This window comes from Talpa europaea, assembly GCF_964194135.1.
Source record: "Talpa europaea genome assembly, chromosome: 1".
Classification (NCBI taxonomy): Eukaryota; Metazoa; Chordata; class Mammalia; order Eulipotyphla; family Talpidae; genus Talpa; species Talpa europaea.
In genome coordinates this window covers 42,663,396-42,681,738 of record NC_140073.1, presented here as the reverse complement: position 1 = coordinate 42,681,738, position 18,343 = coordinate 42,663,396, and the positions used below count along the sequence as shown (strand labels likewise).

Genomic DNA, 18,343 nt, shown 5'->3' with positions numbered 1-18,343 from the left:
TAAAATGCACATTAACGCTTTAAACTTCCTTGGTCTTATTTAAACACAGAAGTTTAATAGTGATTGTAGCCCATGTTATTATATTATGTTCTTCAAAATTGCTAGGAGACTAATTCTAATTTTTTTTAAGATTTTTAAATTTTTTTTATTTATGCATACAAGAACTGGGGTACAGGCCAGAGGTGTGGGGGGTGAGACGATTCCCCAGAGACAGAGTGGGGAAGAGAACAGGCAGATTGACTGAAACACACTGCTGAGGGGATCAGAGGGTGAGGCAGGAGAGGTCTGCTGGCCATGTGTGTAGCTCCCTGGCTGGGGATCGAACTTGTGCTGCAGATGCTGCCAATAGCTTCATAGGTTGTGTCTTAACCCCTTGTGCCACCAGGGAGGACCTCTAAATTTTTTCACTACAACAAAGAACTGATTATTATATAATAAGATGAAAATGGTAGCTAACATGTAGTGGTAATCATATTGCAATATCTCATAAAGAACATACAAGGTGACCTGTTAGCACATAAAAATGCCCATCCTCTTAATCTTTTGGTTTTTTGGTCACTCTTGGGAATACACATAGGAGAAATTTAGAGCATAAAATATGAGTGCATCCAAAAGAATTAACTTACCCTCTTATTTTTGTGGATTTTTTAAGAAGGCTTGAAAACTGACATTATCTTACATCTGAGACATCATTTCCAAGTATGTAAACATTGCTCAGAGCACCTAATCACCTAATCGGCACTCAATGTAACTGCTTATTATATAAACCTATATTCATGAATCTTACAATTTCTACTGGGTTCAGAAATAACTCTATTGGTTTTTCATTTGACTCTCTAACTTGATACGCGGGGTTCTATCTACCCCTGCAGCAGCTTTGTCTTCAATGTGGCATCTTCTTACTGTACCATTAGCCACTAACCTCCACCACACCCCAAACAGCACACTCCATTTCCTAGAACTGATCTTCATAAGGATAAGAGTTAATGTCCACCTTCTCATTCTCGCCTAATCTTGCAGCTTCATGATCATCCTGCCACCACACAACCTTATTCTGTTTCTCAGATGCTTCATCATTCTAGTCCTGGGTCTTGTTTTCGTAAGATCTATGCTTCATGGCCATGCTTCCTAATCCATTTATTCACAAATTCATTAACTCAAGAACATTTATTGATCATTTTTACTATACCTGATATATTCTAAAAAAAATAAAGTTGGTCCTTACCCACTTGCCATTCTCATCTGTATAATAAGGTCAGAAACAATCGTTAAATTGATACAGGGTAGATAAGTGCTACTCCTGCCACGTTAGACTTGACCCTAGTTAGTTTTTCATGTGACATCTTGTACAAGTATAGTATTGTACTTGTGGGTAAAAGTGTCAACCCAGGAGTCTGTGGCTGTCGGTGTGCATTCTCTCTCCATCTGTTTTCACATTTTTATTTTTCCTCCATCTCCATACTCTCTTGTCCTAGCTCTCTGCTCGTGCCTCTTGCTACTTTTCACAACCTAGCCATTATGTGACTTACCTCAATCTCTAAATATTGAAGAAACACCTGTTGGCATCTTCTTGGTGCACATCGTTTATTATGCCAACTAGGAGGTATTTGTATTTCCCTTCCAACTCTGCTTCCCCTGGGATGGATACTAATATGAAGACTTAATAGACTCCAGAGACCTTTCCTCAATCTTTTTCTTTTGATATGGAGACAACAGACAAGACTTTATTAATCCCTTACATTTCACATTATTCCCATACATTTCATTACATTTAATTCCTCTTAACACTTGCACAATGTGTGATTTAATAATTCATACATAAAATTCCTGAAGCACAACTGGGACTTTGTCCTTAGCTCATTCCATCTGCTGCAGTTCTTTCTCCTCCCTGTCCTTCTAAGCTTCTCTTGCTCTCTTTCTCCCCCCACCCCATTATTTTCCCTATTTATAAAAATACCATTTCTTATTTTAAAGATTCCTTGATATGGATTTGAATGAATGGGGCACATTATTCTAAGTCCCTCAAATGCCTTCTACATTCAGTCTCTGTTCAAACATCTCCTCAGAGTGGTATACCCTGAACACTATCCAAAGTATTATTTTTCCCAATTATGTCCTTTCTATTAACCCATGTCATTTTCTTCATAGTATTTATATTCCCCTAAAATGATATTTTTTTCTTATTCTTGTAAAAATATTAGCTCTATAATGCAGATGCTATAACAAATTTTTTTCATTAGTTTATCCCTAGTGCTAGAACTGTATTGAAATAAAGTAGTGGGGACTCCCTGGTGGCACAAGGGGTTAAGACCAGTGAAGCTGTCTGCAGCCTCTGAAGCATGAGTTCAATCCCCAGCCAGCCGGGGAGCAACCCACATGGTGCAGCAGACCTCTCCTGTCTCGCCCACTGCTCCCCTCAGCAGTGTACTTTGGTCAGTCTGCCTGTTCTGTTCCCCACTCTGGTGAATCCTCTCATCCCCCACGCCTCTGGTCTGTACCCCAGCTCTTGTATGCATAAATAAATGTCTTTTTTAAAAAAAGAAATGAAGTAGTGGTTTAATTATACCACTCAAATGAACTAATTAATTAAGGGAAATTCAAAAGAGAGTGCTTATACCCACTGGAGTACATATTTTAGCTTTTGATCTTTTCTACGTGACTTCTAATGAGTCATCTTCTCTTATAGCTCAATATAAATGGTTCCTTCAAATAACTTTTTTGTTCACTTTCTTCATTTATCTTGCATATCACAAGATTAATCACTCATCCCTTCTTGGCAAGGTGACTATATTTCCATTTTATCTCTATATCAGTAGAGTCATATTTCTCCATCTATTTCACCAATGACACATAAAATATTCAGATAGTGTTTGTTCCTTGAAAATTTGTGTGATGCACAAATTAAAGAGCTTTTGCACAGCAAAAGAGACAATAACAAAAACAAAGAGAAACCCCACCAACTGGGAGAACATTTTTGCACACAACACTAATGATAAAGGACTGATCACAAAAATCTGCAAAGAGCTGATGAGACTCAACAACAACAAAGAAAATAATCCAGTCAAAAAATGGGCAGAAGAGCTAAAAAGAAACTTCTCTGAAGAGGAAATGCAAATGGCCAACAGGCATATGAAAAAATGTTCAACATCACTTGTCATCAGGGAAATGCAAATCAAAACTACCATGAGATACCATCTTACACCAGTGAGAATGGCACATATTAAAAAAACTAGGAACAACAAATGTTGGCGAGGGTGTGGAGAAAAAGGAACTCTTCTGCACTGTTGGTGGGAGTGCAAACTGGTCCAACCACTGTGGAAAGCTGTGTGGAGATTTCTGGACCTACTAAACATAGAGCTTCCATATGATCCAGCAATTCCACTCCTAGGTATTTACCCAAAGGACACAGAAACATCAATTCCAAAGAACACCTGCACCCCTATGTTTATAGCAGCATTGTTTACAATAGCTAAGCTTTGGAAACAACCCAAATGCCCAAAAATAGATGACTGGATCAAGAAGATGTGGTACATATATACCATGGAATATTACTCAGCATTCAAAAAAGATAAACACACGCAATTTGCAGCAACATGGATGGCGCTGGAAGGGATCATGCTCAGCGAAATAAGCCAAAAAGAAAAAGAAAAATACCGGATGGTCTCACTCATAGCAGGAATCTAGAAAACTTAAATAAGGGACCAGGAAAATGAATAACTATAAGATAGTGAAAATCAAAATCAACAAAAAACTATGAACCAGAGACACTTTTAGGGGGGCGGGAGGGGAGGGATTGGGGTCAGAATGGGGGGGCTGCAATTGTATGGGGAATATAACAATAAAATTTATTTAAAAAAAAAAAAAAAAGAATTTCAAGTGAGGCTGCTAGACAGAGAAGACAGACCAAATTAGCTTACCACTTGAACCATTTTGAGATATCTGGCATATCTTGGATCCTTGGCTACAGTTAAGATATTTTCTGCTGTTACTTCACTTTCCTGTAGTCCATGGTCTTGTAAACTGTTCTGCTGTAGAGAGTATTACGTGTAAATCTTTAGACAATTCACAAAAGGGGTCCATCATGCTACTTAAAAGGGATGTTTCTTTTTATAATTCTAAAGCAGTAAATACAGAAAAAAGAATATTTCTAAATTTAAATACCAGTAATTTAATCATGGGATATATATTTACAAATACTTAAAATATGATTTTAAAAGAAGCTACACTTAATAGCAACAGTATATACTGTCCCCTTAAAAATGCAAATCTATTCATGACATTAAAAAATATTGGAATTTTGCTTTACTTATCTCCAGAGTGTTAATATAAAATATGAATTATAGGTGGACATGTTATTTAGAACTTTTAATAAAACTTATAAAACTAAAAAAAAAAAAAAAAAAAAAAGAAAATTTGTGTGATGCAAATGTAGTTACACCAAGGAAAGAATACATCTTTAAATGTATACATGTGGAAAGAATAAATGCTGAAAATAAGTTAGCCATTTTAATCAATCAAAAAAATAAAAATTCAAAGGGAAATAATAACAAAGAAATAAGTAGAAAATATCAAAGTGGCACACAAATAAAAGAGACAATTTCAACAAAGAAGAGGTCTTCTGAAAGACCACCAAACTGAAAAACTTTTAGCCATAAGAATGCTATAAAAAGCAGCACTGTTTACAATAGTTAAGCTTTGGAAACAACCCAAATTGCCCAAAAATAGATGACTGGATCAAGAAGATGTGGTACCTATATACCATGGAATATTACTCAGCATTCAAAAAAGATAAACACATGCAATTTGCAGCAGCATGGATGGCACTGGAAGGGATCATGCTCAGCAAAATAAGCCAGAAAGAAAAAGAAAAATACCGGATGGTCTCACTCATAGCAGGAATCTAGAAAACTTAAATAAGGGACCAGGAAAATGAATAACTATAAGAAAGTGAAAATCAAAATCAACAAACAACTATGAACCAGAGACACTCTATGGGGGGTAGGGTGTGGGGAGGGGAGGGATTGGGGTCAAAATAAGGGGGTTGCAATTGTATGGGGAATATAAAAATAAAATTTATTAAAAAAAAGAATGCTATAAAAGGAGAAACAGAAAATTAGATAAATCAAGTATTATAATGATAAAAGATTATTATCAATAATTTTACATAATTTCAATATAAAATTAAAAAGTTTCTAGAGAAGACTCACTAAAAAGACAAAAAGTAGGTGAATCATATAGTAACTGTGGTATTTTAAAAAATTGGCTATATTTTAAAAATTTTCTAAAGAAAAATACATAACAATGTACAGTCACTTTCTCATTCTGCCAAACAAATTAAGGGAAGAAATTTAAAATCAACCCTACAAAAGCTTCTAGAATACAACCATGAGAACTGTACAACACTTATATCAAAACTTGAAATGCATATTAAAGGAGAGGAAAATTACAAGAAAGTCACTTTGAAGAGTATAGATACAAAAATTCTGATAAAAATGTTAGCAAGTTGAATCTAGTAATATTAAATAATATTTTATAAAAAAAGTTTTACTCCAGGAATGCAAGTTTAGATAATATTCACAATCGTTGAAAGCAATTTGGCAAATAAGATAATAAAGGAAAATTTCAGAGTTATCTCAATATATTTAGAGAAAATATTTGATAAAATTCAATATCAAACTATTAAAAAAAAGGAGTAAACAGAACTTGATTGATGTGATACAGAGTCCTTAAAACAACTGCAGGAGTCACCACATTTAATTAGTATTAATATTTTTAGTTTAGGACAAACCATAGCCCCCAAATCACTTCTATTCCCACTGGCGCTGAACACCATAAAAAAGACAAAAGGAAATAATGTTGAAAGTGCAAGATATAAAAATTTGAAATGTAGGTTAATGCTGTTATTTTTCACTGTAGAGGTAATTCAGTATGTATTTTTCAAATTTTCCATAAATTATTAGAACAAAGAAATTTCTATATGAAGATCAATATGCAAAGTAGTTCATTGTATTTTCACATACCAGCAACAAATACAGAACAAAAATATTACCTTAATTAAAAATAAATAAATAAACAAACAAATAAATAAATAAAAGACCAGTACTAACTGCAAAGATCACAAAAAAGTCTGAAAGTACTAAATTTGCAATACCATAAAAATTCAGTTATTTGAAAATAAAATGTAAAAATATACAAGAACTCTGCACAAAGTACAGTACATCACTAAGATCTTTAAAAAAAAATAAAATAAATGTAGAAAGATTTAACATGTTCATGAACTGTGTCAATATTATAAAAATATCAGATTTATCAATGGATTTGAAACAACCTCCACCAAATTCTCAGAAAGTTCTGTGTGTATGCTATCAACCTGATCCTCATATAATTCTATTCCATTCTACTACATATGAATTCAAAAAGCCACAGAAATCTACAGATACCATTGAAACAGCAAAAAGGATGAACATTGCTGAGGACTTACATTACCAGATGTAATGAGAAATATAGAATAAAGCTACCCAAATTAAGGCATAGACTGTTGCTACAAAAAGTAGGCAAATGTAATAATATAAATAAATAGGCCATCAAAAACTAGATCCACAAATTTTAAAAGATTGAAATCACATTCAGCATATTTTCTGATCACAGTGGTATGAAACTAAATAACAATAACAGGAGAAAAACTGTAAAATATAAGGAAATTAAATTACCCACTCCTCCAACCAATGGGTAGAAGAAGAAATCAAAATAAAAAAATATATATAAAGACAAAGAAAATGGAAAAAATATCAAAACAAATGGAAACCAGCAGAGGAAGGTCTATGAAATTTACCAATAAATGCCTACATCAAGAAGAAAAAGAGGGCCTCCCCTGGTGGTGCAGCGGTTGAGCGCTGGGTTGCGAGGCTGTCCGTAGCCTCTGCAGCACCAGTTTGATTCCCTGCCACCAGCGAGGTTCCCACAAAAAAAAAGAAAAAGAAGAAAAAGAAAGACCCCAAACAACCTAACTTTACACCTTGAGGAACTAGAAAAAGAAAAAAAAAAAGCCTAAAATTATCAGGAGGAAGAAAGTAACAAAGATCACAGCAGGAATATATGAAATAGAGACTTAAAAAAAAAAAAACATAAAGTAAATTAATGTTTAATGGGTACAGTTTCAGTTTTTACAAAATGAAAAATTTCTGGAGATGGATGGTGGTTATGGTTGCAAAACAATGTGCACTTATTTTATAGCACCAAACTAAAAACTGCTTAAAAGAGTACATTTTGTGTTAACTGTATTTCATCACAACATAAAATTAAAAATAACTGATAAAGATAAGAAACACTAAACCAAAGTAAAAAGGGTTGGGAGGATGTGTTAACAGTGTTATACACCAATAAGACAATCCAGGCGACATAAAGATCATATCTGGATGTTTGTGTTGTGTCCATTGAGAGGACATGGTAATTGAGGGAGACTGGAAGGAAAGTGGAATTGAGCAGCAGCAATTTCTTAAGTAGGACTTTTGATCACTGAACATGGCATAATGTTTGGGAGAGTCAGGAAATAGAATTAAAGTTTGAATGGGGATTGATAGAAGGATTTAGACAGCAATGTTTATACTTTATCATAGGAAGTTGTAGTGTGCAAAAGAGGAGTGGAAGATGAATGTTTGTACAGTGACAAGAATGGACACCCTGAGGGACTGACCAGGGACTAAGGAGTATGTTTCTCATTCATCAAAAAGAGGGCAAGGGAAATGAGGACATATTTATCTAGCAAGATCTATTTTGGATCATACACATTACCTTCTTCGCAACTCAAGATGTCTGAACCTCAAAGTCCAAAAATAAAAAATGTTTGTATACTATATACTCAGGAAAACCTTAACCTATGACAGCTGGTAGGTGCTACGCATCAGCTTCCAGGATGGCAAACTATAAGAAAAATCTACATCCAATATTCTATCTGGTTATTTTTTCTCATTCTGTTTATAATTAGTTATAGATGGGGAAGGAGTCTTGCTGGGCTGGAAGAAAGTTGATACCATTATTACAGATAAAAACCTGAGTTGCTTCCAGAGTCTAATGTGTTTATTTAAATATTTTTTTGAAGTTGCAACTGTAATCAGGATTCCCAGACTTATCTTTAAAAAAGCAGAAAAGTTGCTAAGTTATTTCCTAAGCAGTCACATTTTGAAGCTTTAATGGTGTTAACTTATTGCTTCTGTAGCTTTTGAAAGAGTCAGAATCAATATCATCCCCCATAAAGATTCCTCCCCCTTCAGGGTATTTCTGTTCTTATCAGCTCACGCCCTCCCCTGAGCTAAGGAACTATATCTGGTTTAGTGATTTTTTTTCTCTGCATGAAGTGATGTTTTCTGAAACAAAGAATTAGATGGACTTAATGATCCACAAGCCCATATCTATGCCCAGAGGACTCTGAAGACCGAGCTTGGGGATTCCGGGACATGACTAGACTTAAAAACACCCTCACTCACTATAACGTTTTTCTCCAAGTAGCTGGAGAGGCTTGGAGCCCAGAGACTAAAAGGGGTTCTGATCACCATTTTGAAGAACTGAAGTCATGCTGTGATTGAGGACTGGGAGAAGAAATATCAGAGAGACCAAGATGTTTGGACAGGAGAGGTGAGATGCTACTGAGAGGAGAAAAGGTAAATGAGATCTTTTCCTCCATTTTACTAAGGAGTGGCTCCAAACACCATTTCTCTCTCTCTCTCTCTCTCTCACACACACACACTAAAGCACACATATTGGAACAAACATCTGTAGGTAAGAACAGTGATATGTCAATGAGTAATATGCAGAATCTCTCTCTCTCTCTCTCTCTCTCTCTCACCTGCACACACACAGAGAAACATATACAAACTCTGATTCTGATTCTATTGAACAGTTAGATTCTGAACAACTGGGGACCATATATCCTTTAATAATGCTATTAGAAATCTTAGATTAAAAAAAAAGAAGCAATTTATGACAATTAAAAAAAGAAATCTTAAATTGATTATCCCCTGTTCCTTGCTCACAGTAGTAGCATTTATGCTCTTAAATAATATGCAAATCATGAATAAAATCAGGCTAGTTACGGCAGAGTTTTACATTGTTCAAGAGATACAACATGCTAAGAAAAAGATTTGGCAAGTTAATTATCAGTGTTACAGGTTATAAGGAAAATAAACATGATTTGTCTGGTAAGCAAGAGAAAATTAATTGGAATAGGATCAAAGGAACATAAGATAAATAGTAGTCTGGATATATAGGACTGCAAACCAAGGCCATTCCATAAGATTAGAAAGCACTAATCTTCCATAAGATTAATGAAGTAAGCTAAAAAGAAAGAGACAAACACTGTATGATTTTATTCATATGTGGCAAATAGAGAAACAAATACATGTATGAACTAAACAAGATAAAAATAACTTGGACTGGGCCTCCCCAGTGGCGCAGCGGTTGAGCGCTGGGTTGCGAAGCTGCCCGCGGCCTCTGCGGCGCCGGTTCGATCCCCGGCTGCTCCCCGGCCACAGGAGGAGGGTCCCACATGGCGCGCAGACCTCTCCTGCCGCCCGCTGCTCCCCTCAGCAGTGTGCTTCGGTCCTTCTGCCTGCTCTGCTCCCCGCTCTGGCTCTGGTGAATTCTCTCACCCTCCCGCACTTCTGACTGTATCCAGTGCATGTATAAACAAAACAAACAAACAAACCAGCAAACAAATAAATAAAGCATGCCTCTTTAAAAAAAAAAAAATAACTTGGACTATAAAACCAGTGATTGTAGAAGAGAAGGGAAGAAAGAGATAAGTAAATAGAGACAAAGGCAACAATGGTACAGTGAAGGGCAGATTGGCTGTAGCTGTGTCTCAATGTAGGCTTTCAAATGCTGATTCTCAGTGATGTGCACCTGAAACTTACATCAAATTGTAATGCACTGATTCTTCAATTATAACAAAAGAAAATATAAAAAAACTTAGAAAGTATCAAAAATATCAATGGTCTCATAGTAAAAATAGAATGAGGAAAGTTCTAAGAGAGACCATCTGATTAAGCTTTCTTAGGTGATGTGAATGAACTTTGTAAATAAGGAAAATCCTTGTATTGGTATCATGTCAAAGTATAAACAATGGTAAGAAATCAGTATCGATGCCTCCCCTTGGTGGCGCAGTGGGTTGAGCGCAGTGCTATGAAGCTGTCCGCAGCCTCTGCAGCACAAGTTTGATCCCCTGCCGGCCAGGGAGCTACCCACATGGCACAGCAGACCTCTCCTGTCTCACCCGCTGCTCCCCTCAGCAGTGTATTTGTCAGTCTGCCTGTTCTGTTCCCCACTCCGTCTCTGGTGAATCCTCTCACCCTCCCACGCATCTGGCCTGTACCCCGGTTCTTGTATGCACAAATAGATATATCTTTAGGGTAAAAAAAAAATCAGTTTCACTTGACTTAAAATTTTTTAATACCCAACCCCAATTAGAGAACCACTGGGTATAGTAACTTCCCAAAAGTAACCAAGAAACTACTAAGGAAAGGAATGGAAAGGAACACTAACATTATGCATGTTTATACTACTTGGTGAACTATTGTCAAGTTACTTCAAAGAAATCATGTTAGAAAATTATGAAGCTGTGTACAATATTGCCTATGATGAATCTTGAAGAGCAGTAAAATGTGCTGAGAGAGTTGCTCATTCTCTAGAAATAAAAGAATCTCCAGTATTTGTGAGTTAACTACTTTTGTCATTACCTCCAGCATTCTAATTAGAGGTCTTTTCATCTTTCCAGGATATTGATGAGCAAAAATTCTTTAAGAAGTGAGATTGCCTCCTTAACAGAAATTCAGTGGCACTTTGCTAGGAGAATGCCTTCTGCCAATGACACCCAGTTCCACCCTCCCTTCTTTCTCCTGCTAGGGATACCAGGGCTGGAAAATGTGCATGTATGGATTGCTTTCCCCTTCTGTGTTGTGTACCTGATTGCCCTTGTGGGGAACATCACCATCCTCTCTGTAATCAAGACCGAACACAGTCTCCACCAGCCCATGTTCTACTTCCTGGCCCTGTTGTCTATGATTGACCTGGGTCTGTCCACCTCCACCATCCCTAAAATGCTGGGGATCTTCTGGTTCAACCTCCGAGAGATCAGCTTTGGGGGGTGCCTTGTTCAGATGTTCTTTATCCACATGTTCACCGGCATGGAGACTGTTCTGCTGGTGGCCATGGCTTATGACCGTTTTGTTGCCATCTGCAAACCTCTCCAGTACACCATGATCCTCACCAATAAAACTATCAGCATCTTAGTTTCTGTTGTTGTTGGAAGAAATTTAATTCTCGTGACTCCATTTGTGTTTCTCATCCTGAGGCTGCCCTTCTGCGGGCATCATGTCATCCCTCACACGTACTGTGAGCACATGGGCATTGCACGGTTAGCGTGCGCGCCCATCAAGGTCAACATTATCTATGGGCTCATGGTGATTTCTAATATTGTTGTGGATGTGATTCTGATCGCCTGTTCCTACGTGCTTATCCTTCAAGCTGTTTTCCGTCTCCCCTCCCAGGAGGCTCGCCTAAAGGCGCTTAATACCTGCGGTTCTCACGTCTGTGTCATGCTGTGCTTTTACACGCCAGCGTTTTTTTCCTTCATGACGCATCGCTTTGGTCGGAACATCCCCCGGTACATCCACATTCTCTTGGCAAATCTGTACGTGGTTGTCCCACCCGCCCTGAACCCGGTCATCTATGGAGTCAGGACCAAGCAGATCCGCGAGCGGGTTGTAAAAATATTTGTAAAGAAAGAATAGTTTTGTGTAACATTTGGGAAAATATATCCATATGCTACCCAAATTTTAATAGTATGAGCTCTCTTTAAAGCATCGATTAGATAGAGTAGTAGCCAGATTTTTCGTTTTTATTGGAAGTGTTTTAAGACTCATGGGTAAAGCAAAGCTGACTTTGCAGCACGTTCTGCTCACCCATCCCTTGTGACTGGAGAAAGGGGAAGAACTAATTGGAAAAGGAAGTTTTCCTGGAGACAGCGATGGTTTTGGACTAGAATGAGTGATGGGAAAAGGTGAAAACTTTTCCCATATCTTCTGTATCTTCTCTTTAGGTAAGTTTGGAACCTGATGTAACACGTATATAATGACCTCAATTTATAATGAAAGAAAATAAAGGTTAAACCACTGTCTAGTGGTAATTTGAATTAGAACCTATTTTGCTCCTTACATTTATAGTCTTTATAGAATTCCCCAAATGTTTGCTTCCTTCTCTAGAATAGTAACTCATTTTTACTTTAACACCTACTCAGTCTTGTTCTCACTATCATTCAGTTGCTTTTCTTTCTCCTTTCTTATTCCTCCTCCTCATCCTCCTGTTCTTCTTCCTCATTTTCTGCTCCCCCTTTACATTTCTCCAATAAACTAAGTTTTTGTGACTTGAAAAGTATGAGTTATTACAGCGTGGACATTAAGGATACATTACACTTTTATAACATGAAGCAAAATCATTTTACATATGAGTATGTGTGTTCTGATTCTTATTCTAGTTGGGGTCTGCTGACAAATTCCTTTGCTGCAGACAAAGTTTTTTCTGATGTAAATTATGTGAAGGAGTCTATGGCATGAAGCAATTTTCTTATTAAACCTACATATGGGATTGAGGAAAGTCAATATAAGCACAATAGTGCATACAACATGTATTGAAGTGCATAGTAATGCTGGCCTTGAAATAACTCACAATCAAACTAAATAATTCACACTCAGAGCTGGCTAAGCAGAATCCCTGCCCCAGGCTCCCTTCTCAGGAACCCTTTTGCTCTGGAGTAGTTTCCTCAAAATTTTCTACGCCCACTTGTGGTGCTTGGGAACTGCAGGGGATTCACAATGTCATTGGGTGGGGTGACCATTGGGTGGGGTGTTTAGTCTGGACTAAACACACATGGACCCAACACCCCCATTCTCCTCTGCAGAGAACTCTGTGGCTCTCAATCCTCACCAGTTTATGGAGTCAGCCATTTGCCCTCAGGAGCTCTGTGACCTATGTCTATGGGATTATCCTGTGATCTCCTGTCCTGTGCCCCAGTTTCAGAAGAGTATCTTGGCAAGCAGATAAAGCTTTATGCACAGTGTAGTCACTATTGCATGAAATCATGTAAGATGGAGATGGAGTTTCCAAAAAAAAAAGTGTTGCTATGATGATTGAATATGAATCACGCTCTTGTCAGACATAGGATGAGTTCAGAAGTCTGGTCTTCCAAAAGTCAACTATTGAATCGTGGTTTGAGCTGTGTCAGAGGCTAACACTGGCTCTCACTCATCTGTGATCAGACTCTTGTTCTGCCTCTTGTCTATACCCACTGCGTACTGGAGACAGTATACGTTATTTACCTTACTTCTCCCCCAACCCCTTAGGCAGTGGTACCTTCAGTGACCATCCCATCTCCTCCACAGGATCCGTTTTACCTGTGAGAATGTGGCTGTGTCTATTTCAAAGGCTTTGATACTATTGTCTTGCAATGCCACCAGGTACTTCAATTCTTTGTCCTAATTTGCCTTCAACTGATCTGATAACCTGTTCTCTTGAGTCAAAATTCGATATGAAAATGTGTAACCAGAATTATAGGGAAAATTATAAACCACCAAGAAAAAATCACTAATGTTTATCCTTTACAATCTATTGTAACAATATTTAGTAATACAATGAATATTATTCTTCCACAAAATAGAATGAAATTCTGCCGCTGGCAACAAGGATAATCCTTAAGGACATGATACTGAATAAAAGAAGTCAGGCAGAGAAAGATAAATACTGCATGATCTCATTTACAGGCAGAATCTTTAGAAGCAGACAAATGAAAACCGAGTTTATAGATACAGAGGGCAGATTGGTGGCTTCCAGAGGTGGGGATGGGGTGGTAGGAGAACGGGTGAAGGGGTCAAAATGTACAAACTTCCAGTTATAAAACAAATAACTCACAGGAATGCAATGTACAGCATGGTAATTGTAGCTAATAATACTCTATTTCATATTTCAAAGTTGCTGAGAGTAGATCTTAAATGTTTTCATCATAACAAAGCAATTTTTGCTTTGTATAGGAACAGATGTTAATCAGACCTACTGTGATCATTTCACAAAATATACAAAAATTTAATTATTTTGCTCCACACTCAAAACTAATATAATGTCATATGCCAATTATACCTCAATAAAAAAGGAAGAAGAGATGTATATTAATTTTGGAAATTTGCAATAAATAATATATGTATATATATAAAACATTGAAAAAATACAGGTAGTTTATTAGCCTGATAACTTTTAAAAAAACTTCCGTAATTTGTTTCAGAAACGTAGTTTATTTGACGTTTGCACACATTTAAGGATCCGATAAGAAGCAAACTGTTACTGATTTAGTTTGTAATAGTTGAGCAACTAGTGTTGGCTTACTCATACCAGAGCTTAGTAAGTGGTTGAAACAAGAAATTTCCACTTGTCATCTGAACATTACTGACACCTAGTGGCCAAACTAAATACATAGGTTGAACAAATTTAATAGTGCCTTGTACAGGAGCAACCTAATGAACACAAAAGTAACTGTAATTTTTCTATTCAACTTCAACACCAAAAAAAAAAAAATCTATTCAAATAAGTAATAAAGATAATATCCATTTTATTAACAGCTTAGATCTATTGTTGCGCATTGCTGTTCTAATTTCACTTGATCCCTTCACCCTCAATGACCTACATAGACAATCATTTTAGCCTATGAGAACAGCATAGGCTGTTCTAAGAAGCTGGAAAACGAGATTCAATCCCAGCTGCATGCCTGCATTCAGGGTACTGCCTGACAGACAGTAAGCACCCTATAAACACTTGTCCAATGAATTAGAATATTAATAACCAGGAACTTCTATAAAGGCAGAGGTGGTAATAGTGGTAGCTTTGCAGATGATCCTAAATTCAGAAAGTGGAAAACTTAAGTCGTCGGAAGCAGTTATAAGAACATGCAATAATCTATAAGATTTTAGAATCTTTATGCAAGAGTTTAATCTTTTATTGCAAAAATAATGTAACAATTCAATCAGGTAACAAAATGAAGATAAGTGATTTTGGAAGTCTTAACTCAGTAGTTGCAGAGGGAAAGAAAAGTAGATTTGATAGTTTTATTTTTCCTAACACAAGTTGAGTAATTATCCATTCTATGAGAATGCAAAATGGAAAGGATTATCTGACAGTATGGATGCTGGAGCAGTGAACACATTGAACAAAAAAGCACATGTACACCTGAAAATGCAGAAGCACTGAATTTTATAATTCTTAATAATAAAAGAACTGTGAATCTAATTAAGTGTCATTGGTGGTGAAAGTTATTGACACTGACTTGCATATGATCAGACTGGAGAAATATAACTCTTGGCATGAACAAGTACTGCTGTACTTAACTCATCCGACAGGATCATAACATGTCTTTGGAAAGGACCTTACAGCCTGCTGTTTTTAGACAATAGATATAAAATGAGCTCATGCTAACCCCAGTGAGACAATACCACAACACTCAAACAGTTCGGGACCTGTGATAAAGTCATGTCTTACAGATGGTTATTTTTTTTCTACCCTAGTAGAACTCACTGTATTCAAAGGAGCATGCAAGCGAAAAAGCCCCTGGCGCTGCCCTGGATGTGACACTCTGGATCCAAGAAGCCCAATTACTGTGGCTCTTCCAATATGCCCAGAGCCTGCCCACAGGACACATGCAGTGGCAGCAAAATTCCTAATGGTGGCCCACTCTCCTTTACACACAACCAAGCACCCCAGGGATTCCATTATGTCAGATTGTATGCATGGCTCTGGGCTAGCTGCAGCCCAGATTCAATTTCAAGGCACACAAAGATTCCACTGCTACAGAAAACAAGTTTGCTGCCAATTTCAGCATAACATCATCTATCATCAGGTATTTCAGGTCAACACACTAGATCTCTAATGCAAACTATAATGATCCCCCAAAAGTTTCTCTACTTTGCACAAGAAAAGCATGCACACAAAAAATTACTCCTACTTGAACCCTACAGATAACTGCAGAATTTCTAAAAGTACAAAAAGTTTGGCAAAATGCTGTGACCTTCAATTGCCTGGAATAATATTCTCCCACACGAAGATTCTTTCATTCACATGTAAGGACCTGAAGTTTATGACTAAATAATGTGAGACTTTGTGAAAACCAAGCAATGCAGGGGTCAGGAAAGTTATCCAGGAGTCATAAGGTCTAGATTTAATTGCAGGCTCTGGCTATGAGTGGAGAATGCCCAAGAACCATGCTGAGAGCTCGTGGGGCTCCAATAGACCTGCCAATAAAATGTTATAAACGGTATTCATTGGGCACTGTGAACTCAAAGAAGGAAAAAGTATTGTGAAAATATGTGCATCTTGTAAAACATTAAACATTTAGGAAATAAATATATTTCTAGTCTGGCTGTTTCTTCTCTCATATGGAGGTGTAGCTTACAAAATCTAAATTGAGTACACTATAACTGATAAGAGATAACAATGCTTGGGATTCTTCAGGGACTCCCTGCCTTTGTTCAGAGAATCTTTTGGTCAAGGTAGAGTATAAAGAATTAAGAAAGCTCTCTGGGCTTGAGGACTCAGGGAAATCAGGTCCCCCACTATTCTTATAAGGGTGAGCCCAGGGACAACTGTTGTGAGACTGATAACATAAGAAGTCATTCTCACTGGAGTATGGAAGCTGGATAACACAACTGATTTCTTTAGTTATTCTAGGAGCTAAAAATCAACTTGTATCAAAATGAAAAGACAACCTACTAAATGAGAGGAGATACTAGCCCAACATCCATCTGACAAGGGGTTCCTATACGAGGAACTCATAAATATACAAAGAAATTATCCAAAGGACTCATGAAACTGAGTGATAAAAATAAGGTCTTTGTCAGGTTCTAAAGAACACATAGTACTGTGTGATTTGATCATTGTCCACAATGCTTTCAAAAGGAGGGAGAGAAAAGAGAACCACTTATACATGCTTCCTCTTGTTCAACATCCTTTTAATTCAAACTTCTCTGCATCAGGAACTGAAAAGCAATCATACAGATTTTTTTTAATATTTAAAAAATTTTATTTATTTTTGTGTAATAGAACTTGGGTTCAGGCCCAGAGTTGCAGGAGGGAAGGGTGAGAGGATTCACCAGAGACAGAGTGGGGAGAGCAGGTGGATCCACTGAAATACACTGCTGAGGGGAATAGCAGGCCAGACAGGAGAGGTCTCCTGTGCCATGTGGGTTAGCAACTTGGCTGGCATCGAACTCAGGCCATAGCAGTGGTAGCGCTGAGACTTAACCCCTAGACCACCAGGAGGCCCCATACAGAATTTAAAAGATGAATAAAACATACTATCCACTTATTCTGACAATATCATGGAAAGACATGTAAGTGCTCAACATGCAAGTGTTATAATTCTTGTTGAGAGGATCATGGAAGGAGACTTCTGAGGGAGGTGCTGTTTGAATTCTAGTAGAACAGCTGTGATTTGGCAAATGATGCTACTGGCAAAAGAATGTTGATGTGGAAAGGGTCAAATGATTAAAAACAGACAACAACACACATGTAGGGAATACCTAGAAATACTGAGCAATTTGTGTTTGACTGCAATGGTCAACACTGCAGAAATAAAATAAAGAGAAAATAAAGACATTTGAGATAAATGTAAAAATAATAATGACATTTCCTCTGTCCATCCTTCTTTACAATTAAGCCTCTTTACTTTGGATAATAAGGGGAAATAATATGTCCATAACTTGTTATGCTTCATGATTCAATTTTGTATAGTGGCCATAATGATATGATCCTAGTTTAAGAATAATATTTAAAAAAATCATTCAAACAGAAATTTGCTACATACACATTTAATGAGTTTCTCTCTGTCCTAAATTGAGAAATATATATATATGGATTTTTTTTTTTATTAGACTCCCTCCTCCCACCAAGTCGCGTTGGTTTTCCTTGACTCTCCCTGTCCACCACTATTCTTATATTGAAAGTCTTCTTCTCTCTCTCCTATTTCTCCCCCTCCTTCCTCCCTACGTCCTGTGACATCCATTTCTCTGCCAATGAGGCCTGAGCTTTATGGTCTTTAGGGAGGGAAGGAAAGAGTGGAGCTTAGGGCCATGAAAACAACCTCTGGGGTCTCTGAGGGGCCAGGCTGATGGTGCAGTGAGTTGTTATAAAGAGCATGCTTGGAGGCCTGGTTTGGAGTCAGGAAAATCAGAAAGATGAGAATGGTGCAACATGTAGGACTTCAGGATTCCAACAGACACAGGGAGAAGAAATTTCTGTGGTAGGCTTATGTCAGGGC

General features: G+C 37.3%; 1 protein-coding gene across 1 annotated transcript; it reads left to right on the top strand.

Moving 5' to 3' along the window:
• Positions 1-10,844: 10,844 nt before the first annotated feature.
• LOC311182516 (olfactory receptor 52E4) lies at positions 10,845-11,892 on the top strand (the record flags this gene model as incomplete). The annotated part of the gene is made up of 1 exon (XM_084251354.1): positions 10,845-11,892. One exon carries the CDS (start codon positions 10,845-10,847, stop codon positions 11,781-11,783), a length of 939 nt encoding a protein of 312 aa, XP_084107480.1. The 3' UTR covers positions 11,784-11,892.
• Between the last annotated feature and the right edge of the window lie 6,451 nt (positions 11,893-18,343).